The 25,000-nt window shown below is 51.5% G+C and overlaps 1 protein-coding gene across 1 annotated transcript in view; it reads left to right on the forward strand.

The window, feature by feature from the left end:
• Window positions 1–2,478: 2,478 nt before the first annotated feature.
• Window positions 2,479–25,000, forward strand: part of LOC139396905 (intermembrane lipid transfer protein VPS13B-like) — a gene marked incomplete at both ends in the record, with an annotated part of 74,402 nt that continues 51,880 nt past the window's right edge. The window contains 3 exons of the mRNA XM_071143833.1: window positions 2,479–3,190; window positions 4,059–4,196; window positions 10,172–10,528. Coding sequence (XP_070999934.1) covers window positions 2,479–3,190; window positions 4,059–4,196; window positions 10,172–10,528 — 1,207 coding nt within the window. The remainder of the gene's footprint in view (window positions 3,191–4,058; window positions 4,197–10,171; window positions 10,529–25,000) is intronic.

Below are 25,000 nucleotides of genomic sequence, written 5' to 3' on the forward strand. Positions count from 1 at the left end.
TGTAGGTCAAATCAAAATCAAATCAAATCAAATTTATTTGTCACATACACATGGTTAGCAGATGTTAATGCGAGTGTAGCGAAATGCTTGTGCTTCTAGTTCCGACAATGCAGTAATAACAAGTAATCTAACTAACAATTCCAAAACTACTGTCTTGTACACAGTGTAAGGGGATAAAGAATATGTACATAAGGATATATGAATGAGTGATGGTACAGAGCAGCATAGGCAAGATACAGTAGATGGTATCGGGTACAGTATGTACAAATGAGATGAGTATGTAAACAAAGTGGCATAGTATAGTATAAAGTGGCTAGTGATACATGTATTACATAAGGATACCGTCGATGATATAGAGTACAGTATATACGTATGCATATGAGATGAATAATGTAGGGTAAGTAACATTTATATAAGGTAGCATTGTTTAAAGTGGCTAGTGATATATTTACATCATTTCCCATCAATTCCCATTATTAAAGTGGCTGGAGTTGAGTCAGTGTCAGTGTGTTGGCAGCAGCCACTCAGTGTTAGTGGTGGCTGTTTAACAGTCTGATGGCCTTGAGATAGAAGCTGTTTTTCAGTCTCTCGGTCCCAGCTTTGATGCACCTGTACTGACCTCGCCTTCTGGATGATAGCGGGGTGAACAGGCAGTGGCTCGGGTGGTTGATGTCCTTGATGATCTTTATGGCCTTCCTGTGACATCGGGTGGTGTAGGTGTCCTGGAGGGCAGGTAGTTTGCCCCCGGTGATGCGTTGTGCAGACCTCACTACCCTCTGGAGAGCCTTACGGTTGAGGGCGGTGCAGTTGCCATACCAGGCGGTGATACAGCCCGCCAGGATGCTCTCGATTGTGCATCTGTAGAAGTTTGTGAGTGCTTTTGGTGACAAGCCGAATTTCTTCAGCCTCCTGAGGTTGAAGAGGCGCTGCTGCGCCTTCTTCACGATGCTGTCTGTGTGAGTGGACCAATTCAGTTTGTCTGTGATGTGTATGCCGAGGAACTTAAAACTTGCTACCCTCTCCACTACTGTTCCATCGATGTGGATAGGGGGGTGTTCCCTCTGCTGTTTCCTGAAGTCCACAATCATCTCCTTAGTTTTGTTGACGTTGAGTGTGAGGTTGTTTTCCTGACACCACACTCCGAGGGCCCTCACCTCCTCCCTGTAGGCCGTCTCATCGTTGTTGGTAATCAAGCCTACCACTGTTGTGTCGTCCGCAAACTTGATGATTGAGTTGGAGGCGTGCGTGGCCACGCAGTCGTGGGTGAACAGGGAGTACAGGAGAGGGCTCAGAACGCAACCTTGTGGGGCCCCAGTGTTGAGGATCAGCGGGGAGGAGATGTTGTTGCCTACCCTCACCACCTGGGGGCGGCCCGTCAGGAAGTCCAGTACCCAGTTGCACAGGGCGGGGTCGAGACCCAGGGTCTCGAGCTTGATGACGAGCTTGGAGGGTACTATGGTGTTGAATGCCGAGCTGTAGTCGATGAACAGCATTCTCACATAGGTATTCCTCTTGTCCAGATGGGTTAGGGCAGTGTGCAGTGTGGTTGAGATTGCATCGTCTGTGGACCTATTTGGGCGGTAAGCAAATTGGAGTGGGTCTAGGGTGTCAGGTAGGGTGGAGGTGATATGGTCCTTGACTAGTCTCTCAAAGCACTTCATGATGACGGATGTGAGTGCTACGGGGCGGTAGTCATTTAGCTCAGTTACCTTAGCTTTCTTGGGAACAGGAACAATGGTGGCCCTCTTGAAGCATGTGGGAACAGCAGACTGGTATAGGGATTGATTGAATATGTCCGTAAACACACCGGCCAGCTGGTCTGCGCATGCTCTGAGGGCGCGGCTGGGGATGCCATCTGGGCCTGCAGCCTTGCGAGGGTTAACACGTTTAAATGTCTTACTCACCTCGGCTGCAGTGAAGGAGAGACCGCATGTTTTCGTTGCAGGCCGTGTCAGTGGCACTGTATTGTCCTCAAAGCGGGCAAAAAAGTTATTTAGTCTGCCTGGGAGCAAGACATCCTGGTCCGTGACTGGGCTGGGTTTCTTCCTGTAGTCCGTGATTGACTGTAGACCCTGCCACATGCCAGGTCCAAATAGCATTCTAGTTTGCTCTGTTTTTTTGTTAATTCTTTCCAATGTGTAAAGTAATTATCTTTTTGTTTTCTCATGATTTGGTTGGGTCTAATTGTGCTGTTGTCCTGGGGCTCTGTGGGGTCTGTTTGTGTTTGTGAACAGAGCCCCAGGACCAGCTTGCTTAGGGGACTCTTCTCCAGGTTAATCTCTCTGTAGGTGATGGCTTTGTTATGGAAGGTTTGTGAATCACTTCCTTTTAGGTGGTTGTAGAATTTAAAGTATCTTTTCTGGATTTTGATAATTAGTGGGTATCGTCCTAATTCTGCTCTGCTCTGCATTATTTGGTGTTTTACGTTGTAGACGGAGGATATTTTTGCAGAATTCTGTCTGTCTCCGTCCCCCCCAGGTGCAGCGTGGGGAGCAGCAGTGTAGTTCCTCGGCGGGGCCTTGCGGTGTGGACTCGTCGTCCAGTCGCAGCGGCGTCCAGGACAGTGGGTTCGGCAGCGACAGCGCCAGGATCCGTATCGTCCAGATGGAGCAGCAGAGTGGAGGTTCCCACCACCGTATCGCCAGACCCTCCAGGAAGTCCACCGTCGTCAAGAACCTCTCCTTCGTCCCCTTCGACGTCTTCCTGACCGCGAGTAAACTCTCTCTCATGACCTACGCCTGCTCCACTCTAGCCAAGACCCCCCCCGCCTCGCCGGAGAAGAAGGATGGAGACGGGCCGACAGGGAAGAGTGCCCTGAACCAGCCAGACACCATCCCTACCTCCTCCTCCTCCCCCAACCCAGGCCTTCCTACCCTGGTCCCTCTGTCAGGCCTGACAGCAGAGGACCTCCTGAACAGTAACACCGTTCCCCAGGAGCCCCGCGGTTCCCTCCTCTCCCTGGACTCCCTGCCCGCCCCCAGCCGCTCCTCGGCCCGCCAGGCCCTGGGGGTCACCATCGTGAGGCAGCCTGGGAGGAGAGGGGCTGGAGACCGGGTCCTGGAGCCTCTACTGTACCTCCAGGTGGTCCAGCCGTCGGCCCTGCTCAGCTGTCACCACCGTAAACAGAGGATGGACGTGTCTGTGTTTGATATGTCTCTGAGGGGAGTCTCCTCTGACTATAAGTGTCTGGGTGAGTGGAGGGAGACTTCATCTGGTGTAGATATTGATGTGTCTCTGAGGGGAGTCTCCTCTGACTATAAGTGTCTGGGTGAGTGGAGGGAGACTTCATCTGGTGTAGATCTTGATGTGTCTCTGAGGGGAGTCTCCTCTGACTATAAGTGTCTGGGTGAGTGGAGGGAGACTTCATCTGGTGTAGATCTTGATGTGTCTCTGAGGGGAGTCTCCTCTGACTATAAGTGTCTGGGTGAGTGGAGGGAGACTTCATCTGGTGTAGATCTTGATGTGTCTCAATAATTTACTAAATCTCATCTCTCTCCCTCCCCTCCCCCCCTCCTCCCTCCTCTCCTCCCCCCTCCTCTACTCTCCTCCCCCCTCCTCTCCTCTCTCTCCCTCCTCCCCCCTCCTCTCCTCTCTCTCCCTCCTCCCTCTCCCTCTACTCCCCCCTCCTCCCTCCTCCCTCTCCCTCTCCTCCCCCCTTCTCCCTCTCCCTCCTCCCTCTCCCCCCCCCTCCTCTCCCCCCTCCCCTCTCCCCTCTCCCCTCCCCACCTCCCTCCTCTCCCCTCTCCTCCCCCCCTCCTCCCTCCTCTCCTCCCCCCTCCTCTACTCTCCTCCTCCCTCCTCTCCTCCCTCTCCCTCCTCCCTCTCCCTCTACTCCCCCCTCCTCCCTCCTCCCTCTCCCTCCTCCCTCTCCCTCCCCCCTCCTCCCTCTCCCTCCCCCCTCTCCCTCCCCTCCCCCTCCTCCCTCTCCCTCCTCCCCCCCCCCCCTCCCTTCTCCCCTCCTCCCCTCCTCTCCCCTCTCCCCTCCCCACCTCCCTCCTCTCCCCTCTCCCCCCCCCACCTCCCTCCTCTCCCCTCTCCCCCCCCCCTCCCCTCTCCAGATCCAGGGAAATCTCTCCCAGAGGTATTAGACTACAGTGTGTTGTGGGTCCAGACAGTATCAGGAGAGTCTGACAGTCAGACAGGTGTTCCCCCTCCTCTGGCCTGTCTGCAGATCAGAGACTTCCTCAGTGGACCAGGTGAGGACTCACACACTCTACACACACCCTACACACACCCTACAGTACACCCTACAGTGCACACACCCTACAGGACACACACTCTACAGTACACACACTCTACACACAGTCAGTCTCAGGTTCAAAGCTTCAGTTCTCAGCTCCTGTCAGGGGAGATGTTGACCGCTGGGGAATGTCTCTCTGTGGGATGTCTCTCTGAGATGTCTCTCTGGGGGATGGGATGTCTCTCTGGGATGTCTTTCTGGAATGTCTCTATGTGGGATGTCTCTCTGTAGGATATCTCTCGGTGTGATGTCTCTCTCTGGGATATCTCTCTGTGGGATGGGATGTCTCTCTGTGGGATGTCTCTCTGTGGGATGGGATGTCTCTCTGTGGGATGTCTCTCTGTGGGATGGGATGTCTCTCTGTGGGATGTCTCTCTGTGGGATGGGATGTCTCTCTGTGGGATGTCTCTCTGTGGGATGGGATGTCTCTCTGTGGGATGTCTCTCTGTGGGATGGGATGTCTCTCTGTGGGATGGGATGTCTCTCTGTGGGATGTCTCTCTGTGGGATGGGATTTCTCTCTGTGGGATGTCTCTCTGTGGGATGGGATGTCTCTCTGTGGGATGGGATGTCTTTCTGTGGGATGTCTTTCTGTGGGATGGGATGTCTCTCTGTGGGATGTCTCTCTGTGGGATGGGATGTCTCTCTGTGGGATGTCTCTCTGTGGGATGGGATGTCTCTCTGTGGGATGGGATGTCTCTCTGTGGGATGTCTCTCTGTGGGATGGGATGTCTCTCTGTGGGATGTCTCTCTGGGATGTCTCTCTGTGGGATGGGATGTCCCTCTGTGGGATGGGATGTCCCTCTGTGGGATGTCTCTCTGTGGGATGTCTCTCTGGGATATCTCTCTGTGGGATGTCTCTCTGTGGGATGTCTCTCTGTGGGATATCTCTCTGTGGGATGTCTCTCTGTGGGATGGGATGTCTCTCTGTGGGATGTCTCTCTGTGGGATGTCTCTCTGTGGGATGTCTCTCCCACACTACACACACCACACACACCACACACACACACACACACACACGAGCGTACAAACCCTGTCAGTTCACATCCTGTCTGTGCTGAGCGTATTTCTGTCATGTCCTCTAACCTTGATTCATACAGCTGATTCTCAGTTGATGTTCTTGGACTTGTAACCGAAAGGTTTCTAGTTCAAACCCCCGAGCTGACAAGGTACAAATCTGTCGTTCTGCCCCTGAACAGGCAGTTAACCCACTGTTCCTAGACCAGTTAACCCACTAGACCAGTTAACCCACTGTTCCTAGACCAGTTAACCCACTGTTCCTAGACCAGTTAACCCACTGTTCCTAGACCAGTTAACCCCCTGTTCCTAGACCAGTTAACCCACTGTTCCTAGACCAGTTAACCCACTGTTCCCCGGTAGGCCGTCATTGTAAATAAGAATTTGTTCTTAAATGACTTGACTAGTTAAATAAAGTCTAAAGTAGTGCACTACATAGGGAATAGGGCCCTGGTCTAAAGTAGTGCACTATATAGGGAGTAGGGCTCTGGTCTAAAGTAGTGCACTATATAGGGAATAGGGCTCTGGTCTAAAGTAGTGCACTATATAGGGAATAGGGCCCTGGTCTAAAGTAGTGCACTATATAGGGAATAGGGCCCTGGTCTAAAGTAGTGCACTACATAGGGAATAGGGCCCTGGTCTAAAGTAGTGCACTATATAGGGAGTAGGGCTCTGGTCTAAAGTAGTGCACTATATAGGGAATAGGGCCCTGGTCTAAAGTAGTGCACTATATAGGGAATAGGGCTCTGGTCTAAAGTAGTGCACTATATAGGGAATAGGGCCCTGGTCTAAAGTAGTGCACTATATAGGGAATAGGGCTCTGGTCTAAAGTAGTGCACTATATAGGGAATAGGGCCCTGGTCTAAAGTAGTGCACTATATAGGGAATAGGGCTCTGGTCTAAAGTAGTGCACTATATAGGGAATAGGGCCCTGGTCTAAAGTAGTGCACTATATAGGGAATTGGGCCCTGGTCTAAAGTAGTGCACTATATAGGGAGTAGGGCCCTGGTCTAAAGTAGTGCACTATATAGGGAATTGGGCCCTGGTCTAAAGTAGTGCACTATATAGGGAATTGGGCCCTGGTCTAAAGTAGTGCACTACGTAGGGAATAGGGCTCCATTGAGGACTCCCTCCAGGTAGTGTTCCCTAAGGCCCCTCTGATTTGATGCTGTTTAACGAGGTGAGCGTCCATCAGACCAGATGGAGACCACAGTCAGAGGAGAGCAGTTCCCTGTGTTTACAGCAAGCTGCCAGACATTTACTGAGAGCACACGGACCAATCACAGCTCCCCTGCCAAGGATGGAACCTGCAGAGAGGGAACACAAGTAACGTATGTGTGTGTGTGTGTGTGTGTGTGTGTGTGTGTGTGTGTGTGTGTGTGTGTGTGTGTGTGTGTGTACTGGGATGTAAACGGGATGAGGTTTCAGATCTGACCCTCGCCTTGCTGTGGCCTGCTCATCACACACACACACACACACACACACACACACACACACACACACACAGAGGAAGGCAGCTGCAGTGTGCAAGGGTTCAAGGCTGGACCAGTACTCTCCTCTTCATTCCCCCTCTGCCTTCTTCTCTTCCTGAGGAAACAGTCCCCCTCTGCCTTCTTCTTCTCTTCCTGAGGAAACAGTCCCCCTCTGCCTTCTTCTTCTCTTCCTGAGGAAACAGTCCCCCTCTGCCTTCTTCTCTTCCTGAGGAAACAATCCCCCTCTGCCTTCTTCTCTTCCTGAGGAAACAGTCCCCCTCTGCCTTCTTCTTCTCTTCCTGAGGAAACAGTCCCCCTCTGCCTTCTTCTTCTCTTCCTGAGGAAACAGTCCCCCTCTGCCTTCTTCTTCTCTTCCTGAGGAAACAGTCCCCCTCTGCCTTCTTCTCTTCCTGAGGAAACAGTCCCCCTCTGCCTTCTTCTTCTCTTCCTGAGGAAACCATTCCCCTCTGCCTTCTTCTTCTCTTCCTAACAGTCTTCTGTCTGCCCTGGAGGTCCCAGGAAACAGTCCTGCTCTCCGTCTTTCTGCTTCCTTCTCTTGTATGAAAGGGTCAATGACAGGAGATTGGAGAAGTAACAGCTACCAGTTGGAGTGAGAGGGGGAGGGAGAGAGAGGGAGAGGGAGAGAGAGGGAGAGGGGGGAGAGGGGGAGGGAGAGAGAGAGGGGGAGGGAGAGAGAGAGGGGGAGGGAGAGAGAGGGAGAGGGGGGAGAGGGAGGGGGGAGAGGGGGAGGGAGAGAGAGAGGGGGGGGCGGAGAGGGGGGAGAGAGTAGGGGGGGACCACTAACAGTCCTCTGGTTAATGAACCACTAACAGTCCTCTGGTTAATGAACCACTAACAGTCCTCTGGTTAATGAACCACTGACAGTCCTCTGGTTAAAGAACCACTGACAGTCCTCAGCTGGGTTAAAGAACCACTGACAGTCCTCGGCTGGGTTAAAGAACCACTGACAGTCCTCGGCTGGGTTAAAGCACCACTGACAGTCCTCGGCTGGGTTAAAGAACCACTGACAGTCCTCGGCTGGGTTAAAGAACCACTGACAGTCCTCGGCTGGGTTAAAAGCACCACTGACAGTCCTCAGCTGGGTTAAAGAACCACTGACAGTCCTCGGCTGGGTTAAAAGCACCACTGACAGTCCTCAGCTGGGTTAAAGAACCACTGACAGTCCTCGGCTGGGTTAAAGCACCACTGACAGTCCTCGGCTGGGTTAAAGAACCACTGACAGTCCTCAGCTGGGTTAAAGAACCACTGACAGTCCTCGGCTGGGTTAAAGCACCACTGACAGTCCTCGGCTGGGTTAAAGCACCACTAACAGTCCTCGGCTGGGTTAAAGCACCACTGACAGTCCTCAGCTGGGTTAAAGAACCACTGACAGTCCTCGGCTGGGTTAAAGCACCACTGACAGTCCTCGGCTGGGTTAAAGCACCACTAACAGTCCTCGGCTGGGTTAAAGCACCACTGACAGTCCTCGGCTGGGTTAAAGAACCACTGACAGTCCTCGGCTGGGTTAAAGCACCACTGACAGTCCTCGGCTGGGTTAAAAGCACCACTTTGTGTTTGATTGAAAGGCAGGGTGTTCCTAATCAAAACACCTGTGTGAGAAGTGAAGGAATTTCACTCCTGGACAAGGCCTTCTTTTGATGTCCCAACGAACATGACGGAAGGACCACCATCTTTCTTTCATTAATCCAGATTTCCGAGCACTGCCTTTCCCCCCCTCTCTCTCAGCACACGATGAGCTTAAAGAGGCTACCTTTGAAGGCTACAAGTTAAACGTGTTAGTAAGTAGGGGGTAAGAGTTGACTGGACTTCCAGATGATTCTATAGGAGCTGGGTGGAAAGAGTCAGAGAGGTGGTATCTTCTGGCTGGACTTCCAGATGATTCTATAGGAGCTGGGTGTAAAGAGTCAGTTGGTGGTACCATTGAGCTGTCCTGGCCCGGTTGATGGTACCACTTAGCTGGCCTGGCCCGGTTGATGATACCATTGAGCTGGCCTGGCCCAGTTGGTGGTACCATTGAGCTGGGCTGGCCCGGTTGATGATACCATTGAGCTGGCCTGGCCCAGTTGGTGGTACCATTGAGCTGGGCTGGCCCGGTTGGTGGTGCCATTGAGCTGGCCTGGCCCAGTTGGTGGTACCATTGAGCTGGGCTGGCCCGGTTGATGATACCATTGAGCTGGCCTGGCCCAGTTGGTGGTACCATTGAGCTGGGCTGGCCCGGTTGGTGGTGCCATTGAGCTGCCCGGTTGGTGGTGCCATTGAGCTGGGCTGGCCCATTTAGTGGTGCCATTGAGCTGGGCTGGCCCAGTTGGTGGTGCCATTGAGCTGCCCGGTTGGTGGTACCATTGAGCTGGGCTGGCCCGGTTGGTGGTGCCATTGAGCTGCCCGGTTGGTGGTACCATTGAGCTGGGCTGGCCCGGTTGGTGGTGCCATTGAGCTGCCCGGTTGGTGGTACCATTGAGCTGGGCTGGCCGGGTTGGTGGTGCCATTGAGCTGGGCTGGCCCGGTTGGTGGTGCCATTGAGCTGGGCTGGCCCATTTAGTGGTGCCATTGAGCTGGGCTGGCCCGGTTGGTGGTGCCATTGAGCTGCCCGGTTGGTGGTACCATTGAGCTGGGCTGGCCCGGTTGGTGGTGCCATTGAGCTGGGCTGGCCCATTTAGTGGTGCCATTGAGCTGGGCTGGCCCGGTTGGTGGTGCCATTGAGCTGCCCGGTTGGTGGTACCATTGAGCTGGGCTGGCCCGGTTTGTGATGCCATTGAGCTGGGCTGGCCCGGTTAGTAACTCTGTCTTCTGTTAATATTTAGTATTACGGTAACTCTGTCTTCTGTTAATATTTTGTATTACGGTAACTCTGTCTTCTGTTAATATTTTGTATTACGGTAACTCTGTCTTCTGTTAATATTTTGTATTACGGTAACTCTGTCTCCTGTTAATATTTAGTATTACGGTAACTCTGTCTTCTGTTAATATTTAGTATTACGGTAACTCTGTCTTCTGTTAATATTTAGTATTACGGTAACTCTGTCTTCTGTTAATATTTCGTATTACGGTAACTCTGTCTCCTGTTAATATTTAGTATTACGGTAACTCTGTCTTCTGTTAATATTTAGTATTACGGTAACTCTGTCTTCTGTTAATATTTAGTATTACGGTAACTCTGTCTTCTATTAATATTTAGTTTTACGGTAACTCTGTCTCCTGTTAATATTTAGTATTACGGTAACTCTGTCTTCTGTTAATATTTAGTATTACGGTAACTCTGTCTTCTGTTAATATTTAGTATTACGGTAACTCTGTCTCCTGTCTCTCTCCTGTTAATATTTAGTATTACGGTAACTCTGTCTCCTGTTAATATTTAGTATTACGGTAACTCTGTCTTCTGTTAATATTTAGTTTTACGGTAACTCTGTCTTCTGTTTGTCCAGCGGAGCTGAACGTGGAGCTGTCCCGGCCCCTGAAGGTGAACCCTACGCTGGTGAAACTGGAGCAGACCAAGGCCTACCTGAGGAGGGTCCTACCTCATCACTACTGGGAGACTCCCAAACCCCCCTCCACCCCTCATTCCTCCCCCAGTAGGACCTCGTCCTCCTCTCCCCATCGTCCCGACCCCTCCCACCTCAGCTCCCTAAGATCCCTGGCACCCTTCCACAAGGTGTCCCTCCGCACCGCCCAGATCGTGGTTGTCATGGAGACCGAGTCGCACCCTGCCCGGCCCAGCCTGTCCTGGTCGGTGTCGGCTATGAAGGGTACCATGAACATGAAGACTGGGCCCAAGCTAGACGGTGAGAGCTTTAAACATTTATCTTCCCTGTTGTCTTTTTACAGTTGAAAAATGCAGCTCCCCCTCTCTCTTCTCCTCCCTCTCTCATCACCCCACTCACACTTCACCCCTCTCTCTTCTCCTCCCTCTCTCATCACCCCCCCTCTCTCATCACCCCCCTCTCTCATCACCCCACTCACACTTCACCCCTCTCTCTTCTCCTCCCTCGCACTTCACCCCTCTCTCTTCTCCTCCCTCTCTCATCACCCCCCTCTCTCATCACCCCCCTCACACTTCACCCCTCTCTCTTCTCCTCCCTCGCACTTCACCCCTCTCTCTTCTCCTCCCTCTCTCATCACCCCCCTCTCTCATCACCCCCCTCTCTCATCACCCCACTCACACTTCACCCCGCTCTCTTCTCCTCCCTCGCACTTCACCCCTCTCTCTTCTCCTCCCTCTCTCATCACCCCACTCTCTCATCACCCCACTCTCTCTTCTCCTCCCTCGCACTTCACCCCTCTCTCATCAACCCCCTCTCTCATCACCCCACTCTCTCTTCTCCTCCCTCGCACTTCTCTCCCCCTCGCTCTTCTCTCCTCTCCCTTCTTCTCCTTCTTTCTCTCCCTCTCTTCTCTCCCCCTTCCCCCTCTCTTCTCTCCACCTCTCTCTTTCTCTCCCTCTCTTCTCTCCCCCTCTTTCTTTCTCTCTTCTCTCCCTCTCTTCTCTCCCCCTCTCTCTTTCTCTCCCTCTCTTCTCTCCCACCTGCCCCCTTTCTTCTCTTCTCTCCCCCTCTTCTCCTTATTTTTCTCCCTCTCTTCTCTCTCCCCTGCCCCCTCTCTTCTCTCTCCCTCTTCTCCTTTCTATCTCTCTCTTTTCTCCCCATCTCTCTTTCTCTCCCCCTCGCTCTTCTCTCCCTCTCTCTTCTCTCCTCTCCCTTTTCTCTCCCTCTCTCTTCTCTCCTCTCCCTTCTTCTCCTTCTTTCTCTCCCCCCTTTCCCCCTCTCTTCTCTCCCTCTCTTCTCTCCCCCTCTCTCTTTCTCTCCCCCTCTTTCTTTCTCTCTTCTCTCCCTCTCTTCTCTCCCCCTCTCTCTTTCTCTCTTCTCTCCCTCTATTCTCTCCCCCTCTTTCTTTCTCTCTTCTCTCCCTCTCTTCTCTCCCCTCTTTTTTTCTCTCTTCTCTCCCTCTCTTCTCTCCCCCCTTCCCCCTCTCTTCTCTTCTCTCCCCCTCTTCTCCTTCTTTTTCTCCCTCTCTTCTCTCCCCCCTGCCCCCTTTCTTCTCTTCTCTGTTCTATGAGGACTACACCTGGGAAGTGAAGTCGCAGTACAGTTCTATGAGGACTACACCTCGAGGCACCTGGGAAGTGAAGTCCCAGTACAGCTGGTTAGGAGAGATATCACACCTTAGTGACATTAACCAGCTGGTTAGGAGAGATATCACACCTTAGTGACATTAACCAGCTGGTTAGGAGAGATATCACACCTTAGTGAAGGGAACATTAACCAGCTGGTTAGGAGAGATATCACACCTTAGTGAAGGGAACATTAACCAGCTGGTTAGGAGAGATATCACACCTTAGTGAAGGGAACATTAACCAGCTGGTTAGGAGAGATATCACACCTTAGTGAAGGGAACATTAACCAGCTGGTTAGGAGAGATATCACACCTTAGTGAAGGGAACATTAACCAGCTGGTTAGGAGAGATATCACACCTTAGTGAAGGGAACATTAACCAGCTGGTTAGGAGAGATATCACACCTTAGTGACATTAACCAGCTGGTTAGGAGAGATATCACACCTTAGTGACATTAACCAGCTGGTTAGGAGAGATATCACACCTTAGTGACATTAACCAGCTGGTTAGGAGAGATATCACACCTTAGTGACATTAACCAGCTGGTTAGGAGAGATATCACACCTTAGTGAAGGGATTATTAACCAGCTGGTTAGGAGAGATATCACACCTTAGTGAAGGGAACATTAACCAGCTGGTTAGGAGAGATATCACACCTTAGTGACATTAACCAGCTGGTTAGGAGAGATATCACACCTTAGTGACATTAACCAGCTGGTTAGGAGAGATATCACACCTTAGTGAAGGGAACATTAACCAGCTGGTTAGGAGAGATATCACACCTTAGTGACATTAACCAGCTGGTTAGGAGAGATATCACACCTTAGTGACATTAACCAGCTGGTTAGGAGAGATATCACACCTTAGTGACATTAACCAGCTGGTTAGGAGAGATATCACACCTTAGTGACATTAACCAGCTGGTTAGGAGAGATATCACACCTTAGTGACATTAACCAGCTGGTTAGGAGAGATATCACACCTTAGTGACATTAACCAGCTGGTTAGGAGAGATATCACACCTTAGTGAAGGGAACATTAACCAGCTGGTTAGGAGAGATATCACACCTTAGTGAAGGGAACATTAACCAGCTGGTTAGGAGAGATATCACACCTTAGTGACATTAACCAGCTGGTTAGGAGAGATATCACACCTTAGTGACATTAACCAGCTGGTTAGGAGAGATATCACACCTTAGTGACATTAACCAGCTGGTTAGGAGAGATATCACACCTTAGTGACATTAACCAGCTGGTTAGGAGAGATATCACACCTTAGTGACATTAACCAGCTGGTTAGGAGAGATATCACACCATAGTGAAGGGAACATTAACCAGCTGGTTAGGAGAGATATCACACCTTAGTGAAGGGAACATTAACCAGCTGGTTAGGAGAGATATCACACCTTAGTGAAGGGAACATTAACCAGCTGGTTAGGAGAGATATCACACCTTAGTGAAGGGAACATTAACCAGCTGGTTAGGAGAGATATCACACCTTAGTGAAGGGAACATTAACCTGCTGGTTAGGAGAGATATCACACCTTAGTGAAGGGAACATTAACCAGCTGGTTAGGAGAGATATCACACCTTAGTGACATTAACCAGCTGGTTAGGAGAGATATCACACCTTAGTGACATTAACCAGCTGGTTAGGAGAGATATCACACCTTAGTGAAGGGAACATTAACCAGCTGGTTAGGAGAGATATCACACCTTAGTGAAGGGAACATTAACCAGCTGGTTAGGAGAGATATCACACCTTAGTGAAGGGAACATTAACCAGCTGGTTAGGAGAGATATCACACCTTAGTGACATTAACCAGCTGGTTAGGAGAGATATCACACCTTAGTGACATTAACCAGCTGGTTAGGAGAGATATCACACCTTAGTGACATTAACCAGCTGGTTAGGGGGCTGACCTATACCTGCACCTAGAGGGGAGTAGTTTACTGTCCAGGTACAGGGGGGGGGCTGCCCTATACCTGCACCTAGAGGGGAGTAGTTTACTGTCCAGGTACAGGGGGGGGGGGGCTGCCCTATACCTGCACCTAGAGGGGAGTAGTTTACTGTCCAGGTACAGGGGGGGGGGGGCTGCCCTATACCTGCACCTAGAGGGGAGTAGTTTACTGTCCAGGTACAGGGGGGGGGGCTGCCCTATACCTGCACCTAGAGGGGAGTAGTTTACTGTCCAGGTACAAGGGGGGGCTGCCCTATACCTGCACCTAGAGGGGAGTAGTTTACTGTCCAGGTACAAGGGGGGGCTGCCCTATACCTGCACCTAGAGGGGAGTAGTTTACTGTCCAGGTACAGGGGGGGGGGGCTGCCCTATACCTGCACCTAGAGGGGAGTAGTTTACTGTCCAGGTACAGGGGGGGGGGGGCTGCCCTATACCTGCACCTAGAGGGGAGTAGTTTACTGTCCAGGTACAGGGGGGGGGGGGGGGGGGCAGCCTATACCTGCACCTAGAGGGGAGTAGTTTACTGTCCAGGTACAGGGAGGGGGGGCTGCCCTATACCTGCACCTAGAGGGGAGTAGTTTACTGTCCAGGTACAAGGGGGGGCTGCCCTATACCTGCACCTAGAGGGGAGTAGTTTACTGTCCAGGTACAGGGGGGGGGGGCTGCCCTATACCTGCACCTAGAGGGGAGTAGTTTACTGTCCAGGTACAGGGGGGGGGGGCTGCCCTATACCTGCACCTAGAGGGGAGTAGTTTACTGTCCAGGTACAGGGGGGGGGGGGCTGCCCTATACCTGCACCTAGAGGGGAGTAGTTTACTGTCCAGGTACAGGGGGGGGGGGGGGCTGCCCTATACCTGCACCTAGAGGGGAGTAGTTTACTGTCCAGGTACAGGGGGGGGGGCTGCCCTATACCTGCACCTAGAGGGGAGTAGTTTACTGTCCAGGTACAAGGGGGGGCTGCCCTATACCTGCACCTAGAGGGGAGTAGTTTACTGTCCAGGTACAAGGGGGGGCTGCCCTATACCTGCACCTAGAGGGGAGTAGTTTACTGTCCAGGTACAGGGGGGGGGGGCTGCCCTATACCTGCACCTAGAGGGGAGTAGTTTACTGTCCAGGTACAGGGGGGGGGGGGCTGCCCTATACCTGCACCTAGAGGGGAGTAGTTTACTGTCCAGGTACAGGGGGGGGGGGGGGGGGGCAGCCTATACCTGCACCTAGAGGGGAGTAGTTTACTGTCCAGGTACAGGGAGGGGGGGCTGCCCTATACCTGCACCTAGAGGGGAGTAGTTTACTGTCCAGGTACAAGGGGGGGCTGCCCTATACCTGCACCTAGAGGGGAGTAGTTTACTGTCCAGGTACAGGGGGGGGGGGCTGCCCTATACCTGCACCTAGAGGGGAGTAGTTTACTGTCCAGGTACAGGGGGGGGGGGGCTGCCCTATACCTGCACCTAGAGGGGAGTAGTTTACTGTCCAGGTACAGGGGGGGGGGGGGCAGCCTATACCTGCACCTAGAGGGGAGTAGTTTACTGTCCAGGTACAGGGAGGGGGGCTGCCCTATACCTGCACCTAGAGGGGAGTTGTTTACTGTCCAGGTACAGGGGGGGGCTGCCCTATACCTGCACCTAGAGGGGAGTAGTTTACTGTCCAGGTACAAGGGGGGGCTGCCCTATACCTGCACCTAGAGGGGAGTAGTTTACTGTCCAGGTACAGGGGGGGGGGGGCTGCCCTATAACTGCACCTAGAGGGGAGTAGTTTACTGTCCAGGTACAAGGGGGGGCTGCCCTATACCTGCACCTAGAGGGGAGTAGTTTACTGTCCAGGTACAGGGGGGGGGGGGGGGGGCAGCCTATACCTGCACCTAGAGGGGAGTAGTTTACTGTCCAGGTACAGGGGGGGGGGCTGCCCTATACCTGCACCTAGAGGGGAGTAGTTTACTGTCCAGGTACAAGGGGGGGCTGCCCTATACCTGCACCTAGAGGGGAGTAGTTTACTGTCCAGGTACAGGGGGGGGGCTGCCCTATACCTGCACCTAGAGGGGAGTAGTTTACTGTCCAGGTACAAGGGGGGGCTGCCCTATACCTGCACCTAGAGGGGAGTAGTTTACTGTCCAGGTACAGGGGTGGGGGTGAGGGGGGGGCCCTGACCTTAAAGATCTCATCAAGCCTGTCTGTCTGTCTCGTAGTACCTTGCTGAGGGCCCTTAAAGATCTCATCAAGCCTGTCTGTCTGTCTCGTAGTACCTTGCTGAGGGCCCTTAAAGATCTCATCAAGCCTGTCTGTCTATCTCCTAGTGCCTTGGTGAGGGCCCTTAAAGATCTCATCAAGCCTGTCTGTCTGTCTCCTAGTACCTTGGTGAGGGCCCTTAAAGATCTCATCAAGCCTGTCTGTCTGTCTCCTAGTACCTTGCTGAGGGCCCTTAAAGATCTCATCAAGCCTGTCTGTCTGTCTCCTAGTACCTTGCTGAGGGCCCTTAAAGATCTCATCAAGCCTGTCTGTCTGACTCCTAGTACCTTGGTGAGGGCACTTAAAGATCTCATCAAGCCTGTCTGTCTGTCTCCTAGTACCTTGCTGAGGGCCCTTAAAGATCTCATCAAGCCTGTCTGTCTGTCTCCTAGTACCTTGGTGAGGGCACTTAAAGATCTCATCAAGCCTGTCTGTCTGTCTCCTAGTACCTTGGTGAGGGCACTTAAAGATCTCATCAAGCCTGTCTGTCTGTTTCCTAGTACCTTGGTGAGGGCACTTAAAGATCTCATCAAGCCTGTCTGTCTGTCTCCTAGTACCTTGCTGAGGGCCCTTAAAGATCTCATCAAGCCTGTCTGTCTGTCTCCTAGTACCTTGGTGAGGGCCCTGACCTTAAAGATCTCATCAAGCCTGTCTGTCTGTCTCCTAGTACCTTGCTGAGGGCCCTTAAAGATCTCATCAAGCCTGTCTGTCTGTCTCCTAGTGCCTTGCTGAGGGCCCTTAAAGTTCTCATCAAGCATGTCTGTCTGTCTCCTAGTACCTTGCTGAGGGCCCTTAAAGATCTCATCAAGCCTTTCTGTCTGTCTTCTAGTACCTTGGTGAGGCCCTGACCTTAAAGATCTCATCAAGCCTGTCTGTCTGTCTCCTAGTACCTTGGTGAGGGCCCTTAAAGATCTCATCAAGCCTGTCTGTCTGTCTCCTAGTACCTTGGTGAGGGCCCTTAAAGATCTCATCAAGCCTGTCTGTCTGTCTCCTAGTACCTTGGTGAGGGCCCTTAAAGATCTCATCAAGCCTGTCTGTCTGTCTCCTAGTACCTTGCTGAAGGCCCTTAAAGATCTCATCAAGCCTGTCTGTCTGTCTCCTAGTACCTTGGTGAGGGCCCTTAAAGATCTCATCAAGCCTGTCTGTCTGTCTCCTAGTACCTTGGTGAGGGCCCTTAAAGATCTCATCAAGCCTGTCTGTCTGTCTCCTAGTACCTTGGTGAGGGCCCTTAAAGATCTCATCAAGCCTGTCTGTCTGTCTCCTAGTACCTTGCTGAGGGCCCTGATCTTAAAGATCTCATCAAGCCTGTCTGTCTGTCTCCTAGTGCCTTGCTGAGGGCCCTTAAAGATCTCATCAAGCCTGTCTGTCTGTCTCCTAGTACCTTGCTGAGGGCCCTTAAAGATCTCATCAAGCCTGTCTGTCTGTCTCCTAGTACCTTGCTGAGGGCCCTTAAAGATCTCATCAAGCCTGTCTGTCTGTCTCCTAGTGCCTTGCTGAGGGCCCTTAAAGATCTCATCAAGCCTGTCTGTCTGTCTCCTAGTGCCTTGGTGAGGGCCCTTAAAGATCTCATCAAGCCTGTCTGTCTGTCTCCTAGTACCTTGGTGAGGGCCCTTAAAGATCTCATCAAGCCTGTCTGTCTGTCTCCTAGTACCTTGGTGAGGGCCCTTAAAGATCTCATCAAGCCTGTCTGTCTGTCTCCTAGTACCTTGGTGAGGGCCCTTAAAGATCTCATCAAGCCTGTTTGTCTGTCTCCTAGTACCTTGGTGAGGGCCCTTAAAGATCTCATCAAGCCTGTCTGTCTGTCTCCTAGTACCTTGCTGAGGGCCCTTAAAGATCTCATCAAGCCTGTCTGTCTGTCTCCTAGTGCCTTGCTGTCTGTGGCTATAATCCTTCTCAGCATATTTCTCTGTCTGACAGCGGTGCTACCAAACCACCAAACAACACAAGAGGTTAAAATACTCTCAAAGAAAGATTTGTAGAGTCCAAGCCCCTGTCATGTGACCTGGGTGAGGCGTAGCTGGGAAGTTAAAGGTCTCTGTGGTTTTGTTTCGCCACAACAAAGTCCTCCTGAATAGAACACAGGAAACGGACCATGATGCATCACTGTTGTGTTCTCCGACCCGTAACCACAACATTACCATGGAAGAATGACCTGTTCCTGGTCAGGCAAGATATTGTCTGTTTCCCAAATGGCACCTCCTTCACTACGTAGTGCACTACCCTATTGTGCTCTGGTCTAAAGTAGTGCCCTACCCCATAGGGCTCTGGTCTAAAGTAGTGCCCTACCCCATAGGGCTCTGGTCTAAAGTAGTGTCCTGTCCCATAGGGCTCTGGTCTAAAGTAGTGCCCTACCCCATAGGGCTCTGGTCTAAAGTAGTGTCCTGTCCCATAGGGCTCTGGTCTAAAGTAGTGCCCTACCCCATAGGGCTCTGGTCTAAAGTAGTGCCCTGTCCCATAGGGCTCTGGTCTCTCTGACTAAATGTCTCTGACTAAACCTCTCTGACTAAACCTATCTGATCGGACCTCACTGACTAAACCTCTCTGACTAAACCTCTCTGACTAAACCTCTCTGACCGGACCTCTCTGATCTGACTAAATGTTTCTGACTAAACCTCTCTGACTAATCCTCTCTGACTGGACCTCTCTGACTAAACCTCTCTGACTAAACCTATCTGATCGGATCTCTCTGACTAAACCTCTCTGACTAAACCTCTCTGACTAAACCTCTCTGACCGGACCTCTCTGACTAAACCTCTCTGACTAAACCTCTCTGACTAAACCTCTCTGACTAAACCTCTCTGACCGGACCTCTCTGACTAAACCTCTCTGACCAGATCTCTCTGACTAAACCTCTCTGACTAAATCTCTCTGACCGGACCTCTCTGACCGGACCTCTCTGACCGGACCTCTCTGACCGGACCTCTCTGACCGGACCTCTCTGACCGGACCTCTCTGACCGGACCTCTCTGACTAAACCTCTCTGACTAAACCTCTCTGACTAAACCTCTGACTAAACCTCTCTGACTAAACCTTTCTGACCAGACCTCTCTGACTAAATGTCTCTGACTAAACCTCTCTGACTGGACCTCTCTGATCTGACTAAATGTCTCTGACTAAACCTTTCTGACTAAACCTCTCTGAATGGACCTCTCCGACTAAACCTCTCCGACTAAACCTCTCTGACTAAACCTCTCCGACTAAACCTCTGACTAAACCTCTCTGACCAAACCTCTCTGACTAATCTCTCTGACCAAACCTCTCCGACTAAACCTCTCCGACTAAACCTCTCTGACTAAACCTCTCTGACTAAACCTCTCTGACTAAACCTCTCTGACTAAACCTCTCTGACCAAACCTCTCTGACTAATCTCTCTGACCAAACCTCTCTGACTAAACCTCTCTAACCAAACCTCTCCGACTAAACCTCTCTGACTAAACCTCTCTGACCAAGTCTCTCTGACTAATCTCTCTGACCAAACCTCTCCGACTAAACCTCTCCGACTAAACCTCTCTGACTAAACCTCTCTGACTAAACCTCTCTGACCAAACCTCTCTGACTAATCTCTCTGACTAAACCTCTCTGACTAAACCTCTCTGACTAAACCTATCTGATCGGACCTCACTGACTAAACCTCTCTGACTAAACCTCTCTGACTAAACCTCTCTGACCGGACCTCTCTGATCTGACTAAATGTTTCTGACTAAACCTCTCTGACTAATCCTCTCTGACTGGACCTCTCTGACTAAACCTCTCTGACTAAACCTATCTGATCGGATCTCTCTGACTAAACCTCTCTGACTAAACCTCTCTGACTAAACCTCTCTGACCGGACCTCTCTGACTAAACCTCTCTGACCAGATCTCTCTGACTAAACCTCTCTGACTAAATCTCTCTGACCGGACCTCTCTGACCGGACCTCTCTGACCGGACCTCTCTGACCGGACCTCTCTGACCGGACCTCTCTGACTAAACCTCTCTGACTAAACCTCTCTGACTAAACCTCTGACTAAACCTCTCTGACTAAACCTTTCTGACCAGACCTCTCTGATTAAATGTGTCTGACTAAACCTCTCTGACTGGACCTCTCTGATCTGACTAAATGTCTCTGACTAAACCTCTCTGACCAAACCTCTCTGACTAATCTCTCTGACCAAACCTCTCCGACTAAACCTATCTGACTAAACCTCTCTGACTAAATCTCTGACTAAACCTCTCTGACTAAACCTCTCTGACCAAACCTCTCCGACTAAACCTCTCTGACTAAACCTATCTGACTAAATCTCTCTGACTAAATCTCTCTGACTAAACCTCTCTGACTAAACCTCTCTGACTAAATCTCTGACTAAACCTCTCTGACTAAACCTCTCTGACTAAACCTCTCTGACCAAACCTCTCCGACTAAACCTCTCCGACTAAACCTCTCTGACTAAACCTCTCTGACTAAACCTCTCTGACCAGACCTCTCTGACTAAACCTCTCTGTTTCTGCTGTTTATATTGTTTGTTCATCACCATGTGGTGTTTCGATGTTTCCAGAAGGTTTGTCAGGGTTTCCTACCTAAGCTGTGTTGAGACAAGAAGCCAGAGCAGCAAGTCTCTCAGATCCCCTTTCCGTTTCTCCGTTTCTCTGTACGCACGTAAACCACCGACCGCCAAGAACAACGGCAGCTTTGGTGTCATGTACATCAAGAAGACCTGTCCCGTTATGGTCGGTACCAGAACCAGAGAGTTCTGTTACTGTTACAACACACTGACACGTTATGGTCGGTACCAGAACCAGAGAGTTCTTTTACAACACACTGACACGTTATGGTTGGTACCAGAACCAGAGAGTTCTGTTACTGTTCAACACACTGACACGGTATGGTCAGTACCAGAACCAGAGAGTTCTGTTACAACACACTGACACGTTATGGTTAGTACCAGAACCAGAGAGTTCTGTTACTGTTACAACACACTGACACGTTATGGTCGGTAACCGGAACCAGAGAGTTCTGTTACAACACACTGACACGGTATGGTCAGTACCAGAACCAGAGAGTTCTGTTACAACACACTGACACGTTATGGTTAGTACCAGAACCAGAGAGTTCTGTTACAACACACTGACACGGTATGGTCAGTACCAGAACCAGAGAGTTCTGTTACAACACACTGACACGTTATGGTTAGTACCAGAACCAGAGAGTTCTGTTACTGTTACAACACACTGACACGTTATGGTCGGTACCAGAACCAGAGAGTTCTGTTACAACACACTGACACGGTATGGTCAGTACCAGAACCAGAGAGTTCTGTTACTGTTACAACACACTGACACGTTATGGTCGGTAACCGGAACCAGAGAGTTCTGTTACAACACACTGACACGTTATGGTCAGTACCAGAACCAGAGAGTTCTGTTACAACACACTGACACGTTATGGTCAGTACCAGAACCAGAGCAGAGACTACTTTTCAGGTCATTGATGGAGAGAGGGATGGATGGAGGGAGGGAGGAAGAGAGAGGGATGGATGGAGGGAGGGAGAGAGAGAGGGGGAGGGAGGGAGGGAGGAAGGGGGAGAGAGAGAGAGGGATGGAGGGAAGGAGGGAAGGAGAGAGAGAGAAAGAGGGATGGAGGGAGGGAGAGAGAGAAGGAGGGAGGGAGGGAGGGAGAGAGAGAAGGATGAATGGAGGGAGGGAGGGAGGGAGGGAGAGAGGGAGGGAGGAAGAGAGGGGGATGGATGGAGGGAGAGAGGGAGGGAGGAAGAGAGGGGGATGGATGGAGGGAGGGAGAGAGAGAGAAGGATGAATGGATGGAGGGAGGGAGGGAGGGAGAGAAGGATGGATGGAGGGAGGGAGGGAGGGAGGGAGAGAGAGAAGGATGGATGGAGGGAGGGAGGGAGGGAGGGATGGAGGGAGGGAGAGAGGGAGTTCCAGGATATGTCCTACTATCGGGCCAATAACAGGAGATGGGTAAAAAGGCATATTGGGGTCTGGAAACTCTGAGAGTCACTTCTGTTCACTGAACATAGGGGGTTAGAGGGGGTGGGGAGGGAACAGGGGAGGACAGAGTTTCTCTGGGGAGGGAGGGAGGGAGGGAACGGGGGAGGACAGAGTTTCTCTGGGGAGGGAGGGAGGGAACGGGGGAGGACAGAGTTTCTCTGGGGAGGGAGGGAGGGAGGGAACGGGGGAGGACAGAGTTTCTCTGGGGGGGGGGGAGGGAGGGAACAGGGGAGGACAGAGTTTCTCTGGGGGGGAGGGAGGGAGGGAACAGGGGAGGACAGAGGTTCTCTGGGGGGGAGTACAGAGTTTCTCTGGGGGGGGGAACAGGGGAGGGCAGAGTTTCTCTGGGGGGGGGGGGGGGGAGGGGGAGGACAGAGTTTCTCTGGGGGGGAGGACAGAGTTTCTCTGGGGGGAGGGAGGGAACGGGGGAGGACAGAGTTTCTCTGGGGGGGGGGACAAAGTTTCTCTGGGGGGGTGGGGGGGGAAGGGGGAGGACAGAGTTTCTCTGGGGGGGGAGAACAGAGTTTCTCTGGGGAGGGAGGGAACAGGGGAGGACAGAGTTTCTCTGGGGGGGAGGACAGAGTTTCTCTGGGGGGAGGACAGAGTTTCTCTGGGGGGGAGTACAGAGTTTCTCTGGGGGGGAGGACAGAGTTTCTCTGGGGGGAGGACAGTTTCTCTGGGGGGGAGTACAGAGTTTCTCTGGGGGGAGGACAGAGTTTCTCTGGGGGGGAGGACAGAGTTTCTCTGGGGGGAGGACAGAGTTTCTCTGGGGGGGAGGACAGAGTTTCTCTGGGGGGGGGACAGAGTTTCTCTGGGGGGGAGGACAGAGTTTCTCTGGGGGGGAGGACAGAGTTTCTCTGGGGGGGAGGACAGAGTTTCTCTGGGGGGAGGACAGAGTTTCTCTGGGCTTTTAAACCCATCTGCTTCACAGATGTTATATCGGGTTACTTCAGATAAAATGAGTGTCAAATATTTGAATTAAAACCTCAACAATTTGCACTTGTTTACTCAAATCTACATAACTCCGCAGTGAGAACATTCTAGACGCTGTGGCCCGCGCTGATTTTCAACAGCTTTTCAGCTTTCATCCATTTTTGATGTGTTGCCTTTTATAAACACAGTTTAAAACACTCAGCATGGAAAACAATGGAAAAACGACGAGAGAGGGAGAGAGAGAGGAAGAGAGAGAGGGGGAGGGAGAGATACAGACAGAGAGAGAGAGAGAGAGAGGGGGAGAGAGAGGGGGGGAGAGAGAGGGGGAGGGAGAGAGAGAGGGAGAGAGAGGGGGGAGAGAGAGAGGGGGAGGAAGAGAGAGAGAGAGGGATGGAGAGGGGGAGGGAGAGAGAGAGGGGGAGAGGGGTAGAGAGAGAGGGGGAGGGAGAGAGAGAGGGGGAGAGAGAGAGGGGGAGGGAGAGGGAGAGAGAGAGGGAGGGATAGGGAGAGAGAGGGAGGGAGAGAGAGGGAGGGAGAGGGAGGGAGAGGGGGAGGGGGAGGGGGAGGGCAAGAGAGGGAGAGAGAAAGAGAGAGGGAAGGGGACAGAGAGTTGTGTTTTCTATGAAAGCTAATCCCTGGTTGGAGGAGGATGACAGCTCTTTAGCTGTGGGGTTCTGACATCTCGCCTGTCGAGATGAGATTTATCACTAAGTGATTCTGTTGTTGACTATAAACACCATGTCCTCTTGGTGCAGAGCCTCATGTCCACTAGTCAGGCTGATGGTCATGGAGACCCACTGAGATGTTTCCTCCTAGTCTGACCCAGGCTGATGGTCATGGAGACCCACTGAGACGTTTCCTCCTAGTCTGACCCAGGCTGATGGTCATGGAGACCCACTGAGACGTTTCCTCCTAGTCTGACCCAGGCTGATGGTCATGGAGACCCACTGAGACGTTTCCTCCTAGTCTGACCCAGGCTGATGGTCATGGAGCCCCAATGAGACATTTCTTCCTAGTCTGACCCAGGCTGTGTTTCCAAATGGCAGCATATTCCCTGTATAGTGCACTACTCAGAGCCCTCTGGGTTATTCCTCCTACGGGTTGGAGCCCTCGACAGTGATGCATCGTGGGCCGTTTCCTGTGTTCTATCAGACAGATTTTGTTGTGGCGAATCGGGGGTGGGCACTGGAAAAGTAGTGGACAAAAGGAGTGTGTTGAATAGGGTGCCATTAGGGACATGTTTCACAGCACTGAAACATTGAAACACTAGTCTAGCGTTTTTCTTCCATGATGGTCGTTGTAGGTCTCTAGATGTTTCTCATCGTCTCTACATGTTTCTCGTCGTCTCTAGATGTTTCTCATCGTCTCTAGATGTTTCTCATCGTTTTTAGATGTTTCTCATTGTCTCTAGATGTTTCTCGTTGTCTCTAGATGTTTCTCGTCGTCTCTAGATGTTTCTCGTCGTCTCTAGATGTTTCTAGATGTTTCTCATTGTCTCTAGATGTTTCTCGTCGTCTCTAGATGTTTCTCTTCGTCTCTAGATGTTTCTCGTCGTCTCTAGATGTTTCTCGTTGTCTCTAGATGTTTCTCATTGTCTCTAGATGTTTCTAGATGTTTCTCGTCATCTCTAGATGTTTCTCGTCGTCTCTAGATGTTTCTCGTCGTCTCTAGATGTTTTGCATCGTCTCTAGATGTTTCTCATTGTCTTTAGATGTTTCTCGTGGTCTCTAGATGTTTCTTGTCATCTCTAGATGTTTCTCATCGTCTCTAGATGTTTTGCATCGTCTCTAGATGTTTCTCATTGTCTCTAGATGTTTCTCGTCGTCTCTAGATGTTTCTCGTCGTCTCTAGATGTGTCTCGTTGTCTCTAGATGTTTCCCATCGTTTCTCATCATTTCTAGATGTTTCTCATCGTCTCTAGATGTTTCTCATCGTCTCTAGATCTTTCTCGTCATCTCTATATGTTTCTTGTCGTCTCTAGATGTTTCTCGTCATCTCTAGATGTTTACTGTGGTCTCTAGATGTTTTTCAAAATCTCTAGAT

This window comes from Oncorhynchus clarkii, unplaced genomic scaffold (genome assembly GCF_045791955.1).
Source record: "Oncorhynchus clarkii lewisi isolate Uvic-CL-2024 unplaced genomic scaffold, UVic_Ocla_1.0 unplaced_contig_14067_pilon_pilon, whole genome shotgun sequence".
In the NCBI taxonomy this organism is placed as follows: domain Eukaryota; kingdom Metazoa; phylum Chordata; class Actinopteri; order Salmoniformes; family Salmonidae; genus Oncorhynchus; species Oncorhynchus clarkii.